General features: G+C 41.2%; 1 protein-coding gene across 2 annotated transcripts in view; it reads right to left on the bottom strand.

Annotated features, from left to right (window-relative positions):
- Positions 1-17,879, bottom strand: part of LOC125463698 (alpha-synuclein-like) — a 79,636-nt gene that overhangs the window by 54,514 nt on the left and 7,243 nt on the right. For both annotated transcript variants that reach the window (XM_048555329.2, XM_059651097.1), the window contains exon 4: positions 10,432-10,577. In XM_048555329.2, coding sequence (XP_048411286.1) covers positions 10,432-10,577 — 146 coding nt within the window. The remainder of the gene's footprint in view (positions 1-10,431; positions 10,578-17,879) is intronic.

Below are 17,879 nucleotides of genomic sequence, written 5' to 3'. Positions count from 1 at the left end.
TAGCATGGTCAATCCACCTAGCCTGCACATCTTTGGACTGACTGTGGGAGGAAACTGGAGCACCTGGAGGAAACCCATGCAGATGCAGGGAGAATGCGCAAACTCCACACAGACAGTCACCTAAGGGTGGAATTGAATGCAGGTCTCTGGTGCTGTGAGGCAGCAGTACAAAATACTGAGACACCATGCCACCCAGATCTGAAGAAAAGTCACACCTGACTTGGAACATTAAGTGTATTTCCCTCCACAGATGCTGCCAGACCTGCTGAGTTTCTCCAATCAATGATGAAATATAGGGAAAATCAGTAACATTATCAGGTAGCTTAAAAAAATTAAATGACCTGTTTCTGATAGACACATTGATCCTCTCAACAAAGAGGGGATTTTTGAGCTTGACAAAAAATTCAAAAACACGTCTGATGAATCAAAATACAAATTATAAGCATTTGAACAGCTATTCAACCAGAAGACCTGTAATTACAGAGACCTAGTTTTCAACGTGATTCCTCGTCCTGTTGTGAGTCACTACCTTTCAGAGGACGGGCATGTTACTTGTTAAGGTAACCTGCAGTTACTGTGAAAGGCGAGTGAGAGGCTGTACATTCAGGAACACTGCTTTTGATAGAAACCGAAGGAAAAAAGAACAGGAGTAGGCTATTCAACCCCTAAAGCTTGCCGGCCTCCTACCTCAATGCCATTTACCCAAACTTACACATAGCCTTTGATGCTATTACCATCTGGAAACCCATCAGAATCGCCACAATTCTCTGGGGTGAGGAATTCCAAAAATTTATTACACTCAGAGAGAGGAAATTCCTTTTCATTTCAATCCTAAACATCCTGTACCTTATTCCAAGACACTGCCTCTGGATCTAGACACCCCATGCCACTCTTCCCCCAACCACATTCCCCACCATCTCCACCCATTTCTGCAGTTAGGAGGAATCATTCTTCTCGCATCGATTCTGTTCAGCCCAATACAAATTTAGTATGATTCAATGCGATTCCTGGAACAGTAAAAAAACTTGTGCTTCCCCGGAAGGAGTTAGTTGATTCTTGCCTAATCACCAGCTAAGCTCAGATAATGCTCTTTCTGTATCACTGAAGGAGCCAAATACAGACTTTGCAGCTTTCTACAGGCTGTCTGAAATACTTGTGTCCAGGCTTAGGAGCCAAATTTTCCAATTTCAGAAATCTATCCTCTATCCCCATGCGTGGCAACACTGCCCATTGGGCATAGAATATAACTAACAAGAACGAACAAAGAAAACAACAAACTTTCATTTATACCTTCGACATGCCAAAATGCACGATTATGTATTATGCAGTATTACGCAACCAGTGGAATGCGGCATGATCACGCTTGTGATGCAGGAAACATGGTAATCAATTTGTTCACAGAAAGAAAGCAATGATATAATGATCAGAACATTTGGTTTATGATGTTTGTTAAGTGATACAATCAGCAACTACAAAGCCAGCACACTCAGACTTCAAAGATACTTTTCATCAAACCAAGTATCAAGGCAACATGTGATAATCAATAAACAGTATATCATGTAAGAAAATTAAAATGTTTAACCTGGTAGGGTTTTATTTTCGTTTTTAAGAAGTGTCTTGATATTAATTAATATCAATTGGGAGATAAGCAGCGCTGAATTGTCAAATTGTTCAGATCTTTGGTGTCATATCATTTTAAGAATATAGTCTGAAATGGATATTGAGTTTATAAATGGTCTTGCATATTTTAGGTGGTTTCAATTGAGTAAAACCAACGTAATCATTCTAGGTCTCCATTCTTCTCTCTGCAATTAATGACCAAAGCTGTGCATGTACTTTGTACAACTCAGTTTTCTTTAAAGAAAGGTTTTATTTCATTGCCAAGAGGCACTTCCAACAGGAGTCACCTGGAGATATAACTGCTATTGATGTTACATCTCCCACAAAAAGAAACATAAATAATAGCCACACAGTTCATCCAGTGGCTCAACCAATCAATCCTCCAGTGTCCTATGTAAACTGATACATGGGAATCTGGCAGATTCTGGGTTCAGTCTGTGATATGTCCCATTTGTTTCATGATCTCAGATGGTGCAGAAGGGTGAAAAATAAAACACAGCTCCATTTATATAGCACCTTCTACCAATTCTGGATGTCCCAAAGTTCCTCATAGCCAATACTGTAACTTTGAAGCATAGTCAATGATGTAATGTGGGAAAAGTAGCAGGCAATTTGAATATAAAATGCTTTCACTAACAGTGTGATAATTACAAGATAGGCTATATTATTCATGTTGGACTAGGGATAAATATTGGAGATATTGATCCCAGACTTCATTAAAAAACATTTTATCTGCCAAACCTCAGAGAACAAAGTGCAAAAGAAATTTGGCTCGCAACAACTCCCAAAAGAAATAGCAGAATTGGAGGAACAGATTGGATGCCAATTTCCTACAGAGCTGCTCAATCTGGTGCATTTCAAAGACTTGTGTCCACATTTTAAACATAGCCTTAGTCCAGATTTAATGCCAATCGTTTTGAGAATGAACACAGCAGAATTCTGCTCGATTTGCATAATTATTGCTGTTTCCACCCTGTTCCTAGGAGTAAAAGAGGTCTTCAGGTGGATGAAGCTTTAAGCCCATTTTGCAAAACTGAACAGCAATTTTTCCTCAAAACATCATTTTATTTCATCAGGGATTTCTTCCAGAATGTTGAAAGCCTTACTATTAAGTCATTTTGATTCAATTTTTTAAAAATTGGTTTTGAAGTGTGTTGAATATAGTACTTAAGGTTGTGAGGATTTGCCAAGGACAATAAGAAGCGCCAGACCATATGTGCAGACTTTTATAAATGTACCAGCCATGACTGGCTCAGCAGGCAGCTCATGGCACAGCCTGTGCCATCTGCAGTAAGGGTAAACGTGACACTCACAGACAATGCCATCATTGAATACCTATTACACTCGTGGTTCATTCCGAGTTAGCACTGCATTACCAACCAAAACCCCAGTGACTTCACACATCCATTCAACTGATGGTTGAGCACTGCTCAGCATGATTGTCACTTTCATCTCCTTTTCATCCCTCAGTGAGTGCCACAGTGGCTCAATGGTTGGGACTGCGGCCTCACAGTGCCAGGGATATGGGTTCGATTCCAGCCTCAGGCGACTGTCTGTGTGGAGTTTTCTCCCCACGTCTGCAAGTGTTTCACTGGGTGTACCGATTCCCTCCCACGGCCCAAAGATGTGCAGATGAGGTGGATTGGCCATGCCAAATGCAATATTACAGGGAGAGGATGGCATGCCGTTTAGACCGTCGGTGCAGACTCAATGGGCTGAATGACCCCTTTCCACACTGTAGGGACTCTATGATTCTCTGGTGCTATGACACGTCTGTCCACAATTCACTACAATAGAGGCAGCTCTTAAAGCCAAAGTTGGTAGTGGGGTGGGTCGTTCAAAGGGGAACGTGCTGCTGATGATTTTCATACTGAAATGCCCATGAACACGCATCATTCAAATTGTAGCTTCAATGCGTGTTTGTGGACTTGGTGAAAAACACTCCGTCTGCCCAAAAGCTGCTGACCTTCCAGCTCAATGAGTTATCCTCAGTGCATGAGGACCACGCTGAGGGGCACATTAATGCTTGGTGCAGCCACAAAGGCAGGGAGAGTCACCATACTCCCAAAGGGCCAGAGGGCTGCTTTCCCATGGTAACCTCCACTGGTGCAGGAACTGAATCTCCTCTGTTGGCATCATGCAACCAGCTGTTCAGCTAACTGAGCTAACCGACCACCATCAAATTGGGAACAACTACTGTCCAAGGCCTTTCAGCCATCTTGTGCCAAGGGGCTGGTCACTTACAGAACCAATCTGGTTCTGTGACAGTAATGAAATTTTCATAGTTCTTGTCATGTTTTGTCAACATTACAATTGCACTGAGCCACCCAAGAGAATTGAGAAAAGGAGTTTTATATTGCGCTTCTGTCATGTTGGCTTTGAAATGCTTTATTATAGATGTGTAGATATTTAATGAACAAAGTATACAATTGCCAAAAAAAAGCAGTAGTTTGTGCCAGAGCTTCACATGGGTGAGCAGTAAATGTGAAACAGGCTGATGGTCTAATGCTTTTAGTGACCTATAACTGTGACTTATCCTCCTGATACATGATACCAGGTCACAGATTTAACTCAATGAAAATGCTTGTGAAACAAAATGTGGATGATGCAGAACATTCCCACTCCTGTTCTTAGGTTTCGTAGGTACCTGACACAGCAGTAGGACGAGCTGCCACCTCGTAAGACCAAAATAATAGGAACAGGAGTAGGCCTTTCAGCCTCTGAAGCCTACTTCACCATTCAATAGGATCATGGTTGATCCAACATTCCTCACATTCACTTTCTTGCATTTTCTCTATAACTCTCGATTGCCATCCTGCTCCTATCTAACTGAGCGTTAAATATACACAAGGACTCTGCCCCCATAGCTCTCTGCAGCAAGGAGTTACAAAGGCTTACAGCCCTCACAGAAGAAATTCTTCCTCATCTCAGCCTCAAATTAGTACTCCTTTATTTTGAGTACACTATTCTGGTCCAAGACTCTCCCATGAGGGTAACATCTTCTCAACATTTACCCTGTTAAGCCCCTTAAGAATCCTATCCGTTTCAATGAGATAACCTCTCTTTCTTCTAAAGACCAATGAGTAGAGTCTGGGTAATTTGCCACCGTGGGGGAAACACAAGAGCGGACCCTCAATCTTAATTCTTATTTCATCATATGATCAAAGGGGCTGAGCATTCCTCTGTTCCATCACAGACTCCCAAGTCTCTTTCAAGCAATGCTTGTCAACATTAGGTCCAAAATACTGCATATTGTGAACACCAATTGCACTGTCTTCCAACCAACCTTAGGTCTCAGTGCTAATGAGATCTGCCAGGGGGACCTGAGTGTGTGTTCCCTGGTTAGGGTTGTTAATCTGGTCCAGTCAGGGAGCCCTGGCTGGCTGAAAAACAGAAGAGTCAGGCATTCTATTCACTCTGAGAGCTGGCTCTAAGGGAGCTGGATCAGTGTCAAGGACTCTCCACATGTAAATAAAGGGTGACTTGATAACAGGATGGCAGCCTCAGTTGAGTTCGTTCAAGCACCAAATGTTTAAATGATCTTTTATAATAGCAGCATTAGCTCAGTGGTGGCACTTTTGCCTCAGAGTCAGAAGACTGAGTGTCCACTCTAGAGACAACAGCGAAAACACTCCAGTGATACATCATCTCAGGATTGTGAACTGTATTACCTTTCCAATGAGACATTAAATGGAGACCCAGTCTACACTTGCAGGTGGATGTAAAACATTCTAAAACATTTTTTCCTCGGGTGGAGGTAACTATTACAAGGGGGCACAGTTTTAATGTGAGTGGAGGTAGATATGGGGGGACGTCAGAAGTAGCTCCTCTACTCAAGAGAGTGGTTAGGGGGCGTGGAATGAATTGCCGGAGAGGGTAGTGGAATCGGCCTCATTCGGGGCATTTAAGCGGCTATTAGACAGGCAATATGGATGATAGTACAAAATAGGGCTGGATGTTAGATAGACCTTAGGATTAGGGAGAAGTTCGACACAACATCGTGGGCCGACAGGCCTGTACTGAGCCATACTGTTCTATTTCTATGTTCTATGAAAAGTACTGAGGATGATGGAGATCTGACACTAAAACAGAAAATGCCACAGAATTGTACCCGGTCTGACATGATTTGTGCAGAAATTTGAACTCAAAGATAATTCTCTTTCTCTTTCCACACATGCTGCCAGATCTGCTGAATTTATCCAATATTTCCAGTCTTTATAGGACGGCAGTTGTCCTGGTGGTGTCATCAACAATTACCCCTAATTGAGATATCACTGAAACAGATTATTGGTTCATTTATGACATTGTGACATTATCCCTGGGACTGTGCTCTAAGTGAACAGAGAGTGGCATTCCCGCATTCTCCCAACTGCAAGGGCACTCAGAAAATATTTCATTTGCTGAGGAATTCTGAGGACCTGAAAACACTTCTTCTTTTCTAAAGAAAAGGGAGAATTGAATAAAAAGTGAGGCAAAATACACAGGAGCAGGTATTGGGACCACAAAGTTTTATACAATTGGACAGTTAGCGGTACAACATTGAATGGTCTCTCCTCTGCACAGCATTCTTCTACAGTAACATTACCATGGTGCAATGGGGTTCGGTCAGCTGAGTTGGTTGGACAACTGGTTTCCGATGCAGAGCGATGCTGGTAGCATGGGTTGAATTGCTGCACCAGCTGAGTTTACCAGGAAATCAAGCCTTTTCAACCCTCTCCCTTGCCCAAGGCAGGGTGACACTCAGGTTAAACTCACCTCCAGTCATCTCTCTCAAGGAGATATCACTATAGTGCCTTCACCTTTACCTAGGTGAAAGAGAAATGCCCTTTTGTTTTTAAATGTATCTTAGTACGAGTCTCATAAATTACTGTTTGATCAGTGGTGACTAGTTGCTGTGCTCTGATTCATCCACATATCAATTACAGGAAGATGACACATTTATCATTTGGCTGCTTGCCTTATTGCCAGTTTGTCATGTGTGATAACTCAAATGTTAAACTTGGGCTTGTTGCTTGTGCACGATTCAGGATTCAACCATGGTTTTACAAAGGGTACTTTACACAGTTTGAATGCTGGTTTGTTTATCTCCAAACATTGTACAGTACTTTTGAAAAGAAAGAAAAAGTGCTGTCCTGCCACAAATCATCAGAATTGAGTCATTTGATGAGACATGCAAATTGTATTTTCACTTCTTGTTAAGGCATCAGTGATTAGCTAATGGAAATATGCATTTGTCAAATGATGGACAGGAAGACACTGCTCTACAGCTTAGAAATGAACACTTCCCTTAAGAAACAGAACACATCACAAGAATACATAGACAGGATAGGATGATGTACCACAGGAGGCAGCCATTTGGTGAACTGTGTTTGTGCTGGCTCTTTGACAGGATTCACTGGGTAGTTCTGTGTTCCTGGTCTTTCCTTGGAGCCCTGTAAACATCCTGCTTCAAACATCAGTTCAATTTTCTTTTGAAAGTTACTGTCAAGTCTGCTTCCACCGCAGAGTCATAGAGTTGTACAGCATGACAACAGACCCTTCAGTCTAGTTCATCCATGTCAACCATATACTCAAAGTAATCTAGTTCCATTTGCCGAATTTGGCCCATATCCCTCTCAACCCTTCTTATTCGTACACCCACCAGATCCCTTCTAAATGTTGGAGTTGTACCACCCTCCACAATTTCCTCTGGCAGCTCATTCCATGCCTGCATCCCCTCTGCATGAAAAAGTTGCCCCTTAGGTTCCTTTTAAATCCTTCCCCTCTCACCTTAAACCTATGCCCTCCAGTTCTGGACTCCTTTCCCTCAGGAAAAGACTTTGTCTGTCCATTCTAACCATACCCCTCAAGATTTTTTCAACCTCCACAAGGTCACACTTCAGCCTTTGATGATCCAGGGAAAATAGCCCCGGCCTATTCAGCTTCTCCCTATTTTTCAAACCCCCCCAAACCTGGCAACATGTTTGAAAATCTTTTCTGAACACTTTCAAGTTTCACTACATCCTTCCTATAGCAAGGAGACCAAAACTGAACATAGTGTTCCAAAAGCCTTTCAGAGAGGTTGCTTCAGATCGAGACAACCTTCGCTAATGTTGCTTCTGGTTCTGTCAATTACACTGCTGCCAGTAGGCTCACATTGTTTATTCCATCAAAATTAATCATTTCTATCAAATCTCTTCAGTTTTTCCAAAATTTCCATACTAATCTCTTCACTCCTGGTACTATTCGAGTGAGTCTGGTATCTTGGTGAATATTCAACATTGTTAAACATCACAAAAGCAGATTACTGGTCATTAACATGTTCCTGTTTGAGACAGTTTCCTATGTGCCCATTAGGTGTCATATTTCCCACAAGTGTGACTACATTTCAAAAGCACTTGGCTAGCTCTAAAGTGCTTTGCAACATCCAGTGTTCATGGGGAAGCTTCGTACGAGTATAAATACTGTGGCTAAAATAAAAGGTCAGAGGTTGGGAATTTTACAGCAAGTAACTCCCCTCCTGACTCCCCAAAGCTTGTCCCTCATCTACCAGACACACAGTGTTGGACTGTTGGTGGATGAGGTCAGAAGTCTCACAATACCATCTTAGAGTCCAACAGGTTTATTTGAAATCACAAGCTTTTGAAGTGCTGCTCCTTCATCAGGTGAAGTGAAGGCATAGAATTTACAGGCAGAGAGATCAAAAGAGCATACAGCTGGTGTGAGTAGTATGTCGTCAAGCTGAATAACAGGTATCTGCAGGTGATCAAGAGAGTCAGATGTTGTGAGTAAAGTGTCAACATCTGAATAACAAGCAAAGGGGTGACCTATAATCTGATTGAGGCAGAGATAGTTAAGAAAAAAATTTAAAATAAGGTCGTGCTGCAGACAAACCAAATAGCTGGAATAACATGATAAACTCTCATGAAAACATCATGATTTCTCTCCTTACTGATTTCTCTACCAGTAAATTCTGTCCCTGTGTGCTTTTCTTCACTTCACCTGAAGAAGAAGCTGCGCTCCAAGAGTTTATGATTTCAAATAAACCTGTTGGACTGTAACCTGATGCCATGTGACTTCTGATCTTGGACAAGATACAAGCCTGGAGTGTGATGGAAAATGCCCCACTTGCCCAGATTACTGCAACTCCAACAGCAATCAAGAAGCTTGACAAAGCATGAAGCAACCCCTTTGATTAGCATCAGATTCAAAAACATTTACTCCCTTGACCAACAAAGCTCAGTAGCAGCATTAAGTGCAATCTACAAGATGCACGACAGAAATTCAAAGCTTCTGAGTCAGCACTTTCCAAATTCTTGACTATTTCCATCTAGAAGGACAAGGGCAGCAGATACATGGGAACACCACCACCTGCAGGTTGACCTCTACCCACTCACCATCCTCACTTGGAAACTACATTACTGTTCCTTCACTGTCGCTGGGTAACAATTCTGGAATTCACTCCCTAACATCATTTGGGTATACCTACACCACATGGAATTCAATGATTCAAGAAAGCCATTTACTACCATCTTCTCCAGGGCAAAGAGAGGCAGGTAATAAATGTTGGTCCAACCAGTGAAGCACACATTCCCTGAATCAATAAAAAAATTATAATTTCTTCCTTGGACCACTTCTGCAATCTGTTTCAAACTTAATATCCTTCTTAAAGTGTGAAATCTAGAGCCCAACATAATACTCAGTTGTAATCAGTATTTTGCCAAGGTTTACCATAATTTGCTTGCTGTTGCATTCTGTCCCTCTACTAATATAACTAACGGCTTTGAATGGCTTTCTTAAAAATTGCCTTCACTGGACTTGGTCCAACCTGGATCTCAGATGGTTAACATCCAGATATTCAGATGTCAACTGAAGAAATCCCGTCACTTCAAGTTCTGAATTCTACTCTGTTGCTCATGTCCACAGTCTTACCATGAAAAGCTTTCACTAGTTCTAAAATGATCCTATTTTTGAATGGCATATTTGTGACACACTGCTAATTGTGTCAGCTTTTAATCATAGAATCCCTACAGCGTGGAAGCAGGCCATTCAGCCCATCAAGTCCATACCACCCTTCGGAACAACATCCCATCCAGACCCACACCTGAATTTCCCAAGGTTCATCCACCTAACATGCACATCCCTGGAGACTATGGGGGCAATTTAGCAATCCACCTAATCTGCACACCTCTGTACTGCGGAAGAAAACCCACACAGACACAGGGAGAACGTGCAAACTCCACACAAACAGGCTGCCCAAGGTTGGAATCAAACCTAGGTCCTTGGCACTGTGAGGTAGCAGTGCTAACCACTGAGCTACTGCACCTTTTCTCTCCTGCAGAATTTGTTTTCACATTTTCCAAAAGTAAATAGACCTGAAGTGCACATTCAGACCAAAATGCAATTGCTCTTCCAATCCTCCTTGCTGGCTAACGCCAGAGAAGGCAGTTATGTGGTTCAATGCATTCTATAACTTTCAAATAACCAGTCTGTTGCTGCATGTTCAGCTTAATATTTTTAGTAATTCTAAGGATCCTCTCCCTAAAATGCTGATGAAATAGATTTTAATATAATCGCTCCATGCTGATATTATTCCTTTGAAGCCCTTGGCCATTTGAGTCCCTTCAGAGACAGATGATTACATTCAGATAGTGAGTGACGTCACTTACTATCATTACAATACAAATAAAAAATATTGTGAAATTGTATCAGAGCACAATAAAACCGATTTCAGAAAGCTGGGCAGATCATTGACTTTGCAGCCAAGCCTGGGTTAAGGTGGGTCCAGAGGGGAGGGGTGGCGAGGGAGGGGATAAATTTTAAAAAGCTAACCTGTTTCACCAATTGATCCTTTTTAACCAGACCTGTAGCAGCTGCAATGTTTCCAGCTCCTTCCACGGTCTTCTGAGCAACTGTAGACATTCCAGTCACCACGGCACCACCAACCAGAGAAGCCTGCTCTTTGGTCTTCTCAGCCACTGACAAAAGAACCAAAGGAAACATGTGGACTTATCAAAAAGTCACAACACAAGGCAAATCATCCTTTCCAATCCGCACAGCAATGGCAAAACAGTCCTAGCCCTGGCTAGACAGCAGCTTGGCCCATTCTTTTAAAGTAGGGTTGCAATTTCCTGGTTAGAATATATTCTAACCAACAAAAACTTGCATTTGAAATATGCCTTCAACACAGTCATAGCCCCTGCCCCTGCAATGTACTTTACAAAATGTGATTTAAGGTGATATTAGAACAGGTGACTAGAAGCTCGATCAAAGACCGTGTTAAGAAGAACCTGAGAGAGAAGAATGAAGATCTTAGGGAGAGATTTTCAGAGCACAGAGTATCTGAAGGCGCAATCGCCCACTCCATCCAATTTAACCATGGGCATTCATATTACTGCTAAGGGCATTCAATCATCCGGGTCAACATTCATACCTTAACCAACAGCAAGGTATTTTCTTTATTTAAGGCCACACCGTATGTTGGCTGCTGCTTTTCCCTATTTTATCACACTGACAACACTTTGAGACGACCTCATTGACTGTGAAGTGCTTGGTGGGTGCAGCAAGTTGACAACAAAACCTACACAAATGCATTTCTGAAGAAGGGTCCTGACCCCAAAACGCCAACTTTCCTGCTCCTTTGTTGCTGCCTGGCCTGCTGTGCTCCTCCAGCTCCACACTGTTATCTCTGACTTCAGCATCAGCAGTTCTTACTATCTTTACGCAAATGCATTCAGCTTTTCTTTCCAACAGTAAGACAGGGGCAGGAATTCAGGCTAAGCCAACACCAGTCTGAAAGATATTCCATTGCTGCCACTTGCAGCAAGCTGAACAGATGGGCAGGAGTCTCAATATCTTAGCACGGGATTGTACAGCATGTCACCAAGGCAACGGCCAGTTTCACTTCAGAAAAATGGGCAAGTGAACACAGTGGCTACCAGTCTTCTGGAGGGGAAAATTTAGTTTGTGGGAACAGAGAGTTTTATAGATCTCTTTGGAATTGGTTCACAGGCTGCTCACATGAATGTGATCTGCACAATTGTCAGCAGTTACTGCACTTTGGCTCAAAAATATCTTGACTACAAGTGGTAGATCCATTTGTCCTTGATCAAAATTTTCTATGCTCTGGTAGTAACTAATCAAAAATGAAATATTTGCTTTATAGGAATGATAAACAAATGCAATGTGTAAAGTGAGGACTTTGTTTCACTACAATACCACAATCATTATACTCCACCAATTGAGGTAAGTGTGACAGGCCTAGACATCAAGAAAGCATTTGACAGATTGTGACATTGAGGAACCCTGGCAGAGCTGGGGTAAATGGGGATTAGGGGAAAACTCTGGTCAAAAATAAGCATGTTCATTAATGACTGCACCATTTTCAGCACCATTTACAACTCCTCAGCTCCTTACGCAGTCTGTACCCATGTAAAACAAGACCTAAACAACATCTAGGGTTAGGGTGATAATTGGCAAATAATATTGTGCCACGCAAGTGCCAAGTAATGACCATCCACAACAACAGGGGATCTAACCATTGTTACTTGATATTCAATGGAATTCGCCCAATATCAACGCTCTTGGGTTACCACTGACCAGATACTGACCAGGACCAACTACATAAATACAATAGCAGGTCAGAAGTTAGGAGCTCTGCAGTGAGTAACTCACTTGCTGACTCTCCAGAGTTTGTCCACCATCCAGGACAAGGCATCACCACTCGACTGGTGCATTCAAAATTCACTCCATTCAACAGCATACACAGTGGCTGCGTGTGTTCTATCTACAAAAGCCAACTCATCCAACTTCCTTCAACAACACCTTCCAAACCCATGACCTCCATTATCTAGAACAAAAAGGTCAGCAGACACATGGGAACACAACCGCCTCAAAATCCTCTTCTAAATAACCATCCTGATCTGTAGCTACATTACCAATCACACTCCATTACTGGATCAAATGCTGGAACTCCCTTCCAAAAACTCCAAATGTCCCTAAACCTCAAGGACTACCGTGGTTCAAGATGGCAGCTCACCACCTCCTTCTCGAACGGCATCTAGGAATTAGCAAGAAATGTTAATGTATCCCACAATGTCCAGGTCCCACGAGCAAGTAATTTTTAAAAGTCTAGGGTAGACTACCAACTCATCTGCCACTGGACACACCACTGGACACAGTTCTTTCTTAAGTGCTGCTGGAAGCAAAAGCATTTTCACAAAGCTTTACATTTTACACTCGCCAGGACACTTCACAAGAAATATAAAATATACTTGGGGAGGAGAGCACAGATAGAGTCCACTTGCCAAGCACTCACTACTCTCCTCACATTCAGTATGAAATTTCCTTTTACATTGGTTATTTCTTGTGAATTGGCCTGCTGACTGCAAGACAAAAAGATTCAACAAAACATGTATTTTTTCCAGTACCGTTCTGTGCTACCAAATAACTGTTAGTTCTTTCCGAAATATTCCATCAAGTCTCATGATGGTGAACAGGCCAACACTGTCACAGAACTATTGGATGTTCCCTTAACCCTTTCTTTGGCCAGCTACAGAACATTTCCTTTCCCCATTGCCTTGCGTAGAGCCCAAACCTCTCAATTGCTTTGCCCTGTGGAACGATAGTAGGCTTGTTAATGAACTAAGCTGTCTTTGTGATAATTCAGCAAATGTACAACACTTTTAATTAGGATTTGTTCAATGAAACCAGTACTCTAGAGTAATAGTAGCACAGAACAAAGTTTAAATAACTTATTAAACATTAGCAAGTTTCATAAAGGAATTTGAATTTCAATCATGACATGTTCAACTGCAACATGTCTCTTTCCAAAAGAATATGGGGTATCTCCTCCCCACCTCCCACCAACATCAGTTTCTCACCATCCACAAACACAGCACAATGATGGTTCTGTGGAAGTGCCGTCTCCAATGTTCTTGTTTCCTTACCTCTCCTCCCCATGCTAGAGGCTTGGTTAGCTCTGTTCGCTGGGTAGCTGGTTTGCAATGCTGAGTGACACCAAGTGTGTGCTCAATTCCTGGCTGAGGTTATCATGAAGGTCCCTCATTCTCGACCTTGACCCTCACCTAAGGCGTGATGACTGTCAGGTTAAACTACAACAGTTGACTCTCTCTAACAAGACAGCAGACCTATTACCCAGTAGGATTATGGTGAGTAATTTTACTTTCCCACATAAATTATATACAAGAATGAAACCACATTTTATGCTTGCCACTGGTTCACTACCATCAGGCTTTTCATTCATTAATTGCTAAAGAAATTTGTTCTCTATGTGTAGCACATATATGCAAACTCATGATTCCATAATTCGATTTTGTTTTTGACATATACACCCATGTGTATTGAAATGAACATTCTGATAGTTTATTTGACTTGTCTGGAAATTATAAATTTAGATATGCACCCAACAAGAAATAAATTATTTGGATGAGCAATTTTGATGAACTGGAGTTAAAAGTAACCAGATTCCGAATCTCTGTACCACAGCATTAATATATAATGAATCTAAGCAAAACAAAACGAGCAAACGTTTAACATTTCATCTCCATAAGAAAATTGTTTATTTTCCTATATAATGGCAGCGACTGCACCCAAAAACAATTCAATGTCTGCCAAGTACTTCACAAGATTCTTAGAAGTACTCCAGTTTTCTTTAAGAGGAATACTTCATGCTTGTGTCTCAAATTATAAATAATCGAAGTGAGAAGGAAGAAAACAGGAACTTTGAGATACTCTGTGTAAATGTAATTTTAAAAGACATTAAAAAATAAAATTTACAACACAAAAATGCCAACAATGGCCATCTCCAATGAGAGAATCTAACCATCACTCCTTGACATTCAATGGCGCTAGCCTCTCTCAGTTCCCCCACTGACAACATCTTGAGGGTTACAGTTTGTTCAGTGTTGCTGGGTCAAAGTCCTGGAACTCCCTCCTTAATGACACTGTGGGTCTACACACACAAAATGGATGATAGTGGTTCAAAAATGCAGCTGACTGCCATCTTCTCAAGGGCAACTCAGGAAAGGTAATAAATGCTGGTCTAGCCAACAGTCTCATATCCCCTGAAACAGTAAAAAGTATTAAAACAGGATCCTTGGCATTACATACAGAACAAAAGAGGACTGTAGCAAGGGAGTTATGCTAAGCCTTTATACAACATTGGTTAGGTCTCAGCTGGAGTATTAGGTGCAGTTCTGATTTTAAGATATTGGAAGGATGGTGAGGCTTGAATAAAGATACAGAAGATATCTTGTAGATGATATAAAGGAGGGAAGACTCCACTGACATAGAGAGACAAAAGAAACTAGGGTAATTCTTCTTAAAATAGAGAAAATAAAAAGGATGTTTTATCGAAGTGTTCAAATCATGGTTTTGAGAGAATAAAAAAGGAAAAAAAAACAGGTTCCAGTGGATCACAAACCAAAAAAAAAGATTCAAAGCAATTACCAACAGAACAAAAGGAGAAATGAAGAAGATCTGAACAAGTTATGATGTTCTAGAATCCATTGCTTGAATTGATGACAGAAACAATTTTAATAATAAGATGCAAAACAGAGCTGCATAAATACTTGGAGAAAAAAACTGCAGGATTCCAATGGAAAAAATGAAGAGAGTTATTAATTGGATCAATCTTTCAGTTCATCTTCCCTGTGTAGTATCTTGGAATAACTTTCTCCTGTGTTGCATCATTATATCAATGAGTATAAATTTACTCATTGTTGATTTGATCATTGAAAGCAAGAGGATAAGCACAATGTGCTGGGACACTGTATTAGCTCGCAAAAAGTATTGTTGTAATGTGGCAGGATAATGTCTCTGCAATTAGCTCACTCACTCATCCATCCAGAATAAAACACTGACAATGTGATTAACTCACAGTTTCTTAAAGAGGTCTAAATTTTCACCTTTACAGAAAGACAATTCCAAATGCTGGCTACTTGGCATATGAAGCTTTTAAATAGTATTCTCAAACATTTCTTCTTCACCAGTTTTTACTGTTCCCTCTTGCCCTGCTATCCATATGAAACACACCCAAGTCATTAGAGATACTTACAGAATGTGCCTCTTTGATCTCTTCTGGTTGATTGCTCCAGCCTCCCCTCATAGCTCACAATTTTTAACCCAAGAATCAGCCCCTGCTCTTCTCTACAACACTGAGCTGAACAGAATACTTGTCTCATCTGTTGGTGACCATAAACTAAGGCGAATTCTTATCTTAGAGCAGTGCAGTTTTAAATTGAACATCTTCAACTTTCATTCAACTGAGCAAGATTGGGAAACCTACCTTCCTATTAAGCAGACAGAATTGCCAAACCATTGGGCGAAAGTACATGTCTATGCTAATTTCAGTGAATAATTAAATGCGATTTGAAAGTAAATTTTTAATCCAAATTAACTTTTTTCACTGAAAGTAGACAGCCGAAATTTCAGCCTCATTTCAGATACTGTTAATGCATTGGCTCTCATAATGGCGGCCCATCCACCTGAAACATGATACGGTGACCGATGAAATTGAAGGAGATACCTGATCCTGCATCGAGAGTAGTGAAATGAGCGATAATGGGAACTGCAGATGCTGGAGAATCCAAGATAATAAAATGTGAGGCTGGATGAACACAGCAGGTCCAGCAGCATCTCAGGAGCACAAAGTTGAAATGAAATGAGTGGTTAGGTTGTACTCTAAGCTTGGTCAAACTCCATGAGAGTGAGTCATACTCATATCAAATAGAAACCCACTTTCTTACTAACCTTTGTACAAAACACCACGATTGATTGTTCAATCTCAGGAAATCTTTCACAGAACGCACTTGCAGCCTGACCTTAAGCTGAAAATATCACCATTTCAAGTAAAAATTGAGATAATTCATTATCATTATCTGAAATTTTTGCTTTTATATACAGACAGTTTTTATCCTAAAGATAACATCTTCTAAAGTATTCTGGAAATTGACAGTTAATCAAGTCGTAAATTTTGGTTCCAACCTACATCCTAAGCACTGAAATAAAGACAAGTACAATACAAACGTATAATTAACTCAATCCTTTTTGCAGCAAGCAGTTAATTTACATCAGACATGAGACTGCTGCTAGAATACCGTACAATGAGACGATAACTCACACAGAGCTTTCTTCATGTACATTTTGACAGGTGATTAGAATGTGCATTTATCAGGGAAAGCAGTAGGCTCACACTATCACCTCCTTCCCTTTCTCTTGTTTTGAAAAGAATTTTCACTCCTGACCTTACTGCTTGTGTACACATTTTACAAACCAGAAACTGAAATAGCAATGTTATGTTAGAAACAGCAATGCCACATGACAACTAACGGAATTCTCCTTAGAGGTTCAACTCTGGAATTTGAACTACAGTCTCATTGTCTGGGAGAGATGGGAATAAAATGGTTCACTGCACGTTGTGGTCATATTCACTCAGCATCTCTTTGACAACACTCCTCCTGATCTCTCTCAGAAGCAGGATGCAATTAAATTACAACACTTCTGTAGGAAGCTTCGAATATGCCATGTTCTGTGTCTTTTATACTTCGGCACACTGTCTTGGGCGTAGTAATATTGTCAGAATTTGACAGACATTGGCAAGCCTTCAGTGACATCTCAAGTAGCACAGAGGGTGTCGGTGAGGGAGCCAGTGAAGTCATTTTCAGTTCTTAACTGATTTCCCAGTACAACTGACAAATATGGGCGCAAACTAGATTTCCCCCATCAATCTGGTCAATCCACTATGGGTATAACACTAACTTGCTCCCCAATTTTTTGAGCGATATTCTTGCTTTTCTTCTGTGGGACTTCCCAGGATGCTAGAAGTGTACGACTGATGCTTCATTAAACAGGATGCTCCTGAACATAATTTAATGTTCCTCCATAACCTATCTTTCACAGAAATTCACCAAAGATTCCCTGACAACACCTTCCAAACCCATGTCAACTTCCATCTAGAAGGACAAGGGCCACAGATATACAGGAACACTAGTACCATCAAGTTCCCTTCCAAGCTATTCACCGTCCTGACTTGGAAACATATCACCGTTCCTTCCTTCACTGTCGCTTAATCAAGCTCCTGGAATTCCCTCCTTAATGGCATTTTGGGGTAACCCATAGCAGGTCGACTGCAGCGGTTCAAGATGGCTCACCACCTCTCAAGGGCAAAATTAGGGATGGGCAATAAGTGCCGGTCAGCCAGTGATGGCCACATCCCACAGATGAATAAAAAACGTCAGTGAATTCAGCTTCAACACCTT

Source organism: Stegostoma tigrinum, chromosome 1, assembly GCF_030684315.1.
Source record: "Stegostoma tigrinum isolate sSteTig4 chromosome 1, sSteTig4.hap1, whole genome shotgun sequence".
Classification (NCBI taxonomy): domain Eukaryota; kingdom Metazoa; phylum Chordata; class Chondrichthyes; order Orectolobiformes; family Stegostomatidae; genus Stegostoma; species Stegostoma tigrinum.
The sequence above is the reverse complement of the archived record's forward strand: the minus strand, read 5'-3'. Positions and strand labels throughout refer to the sequence as shown.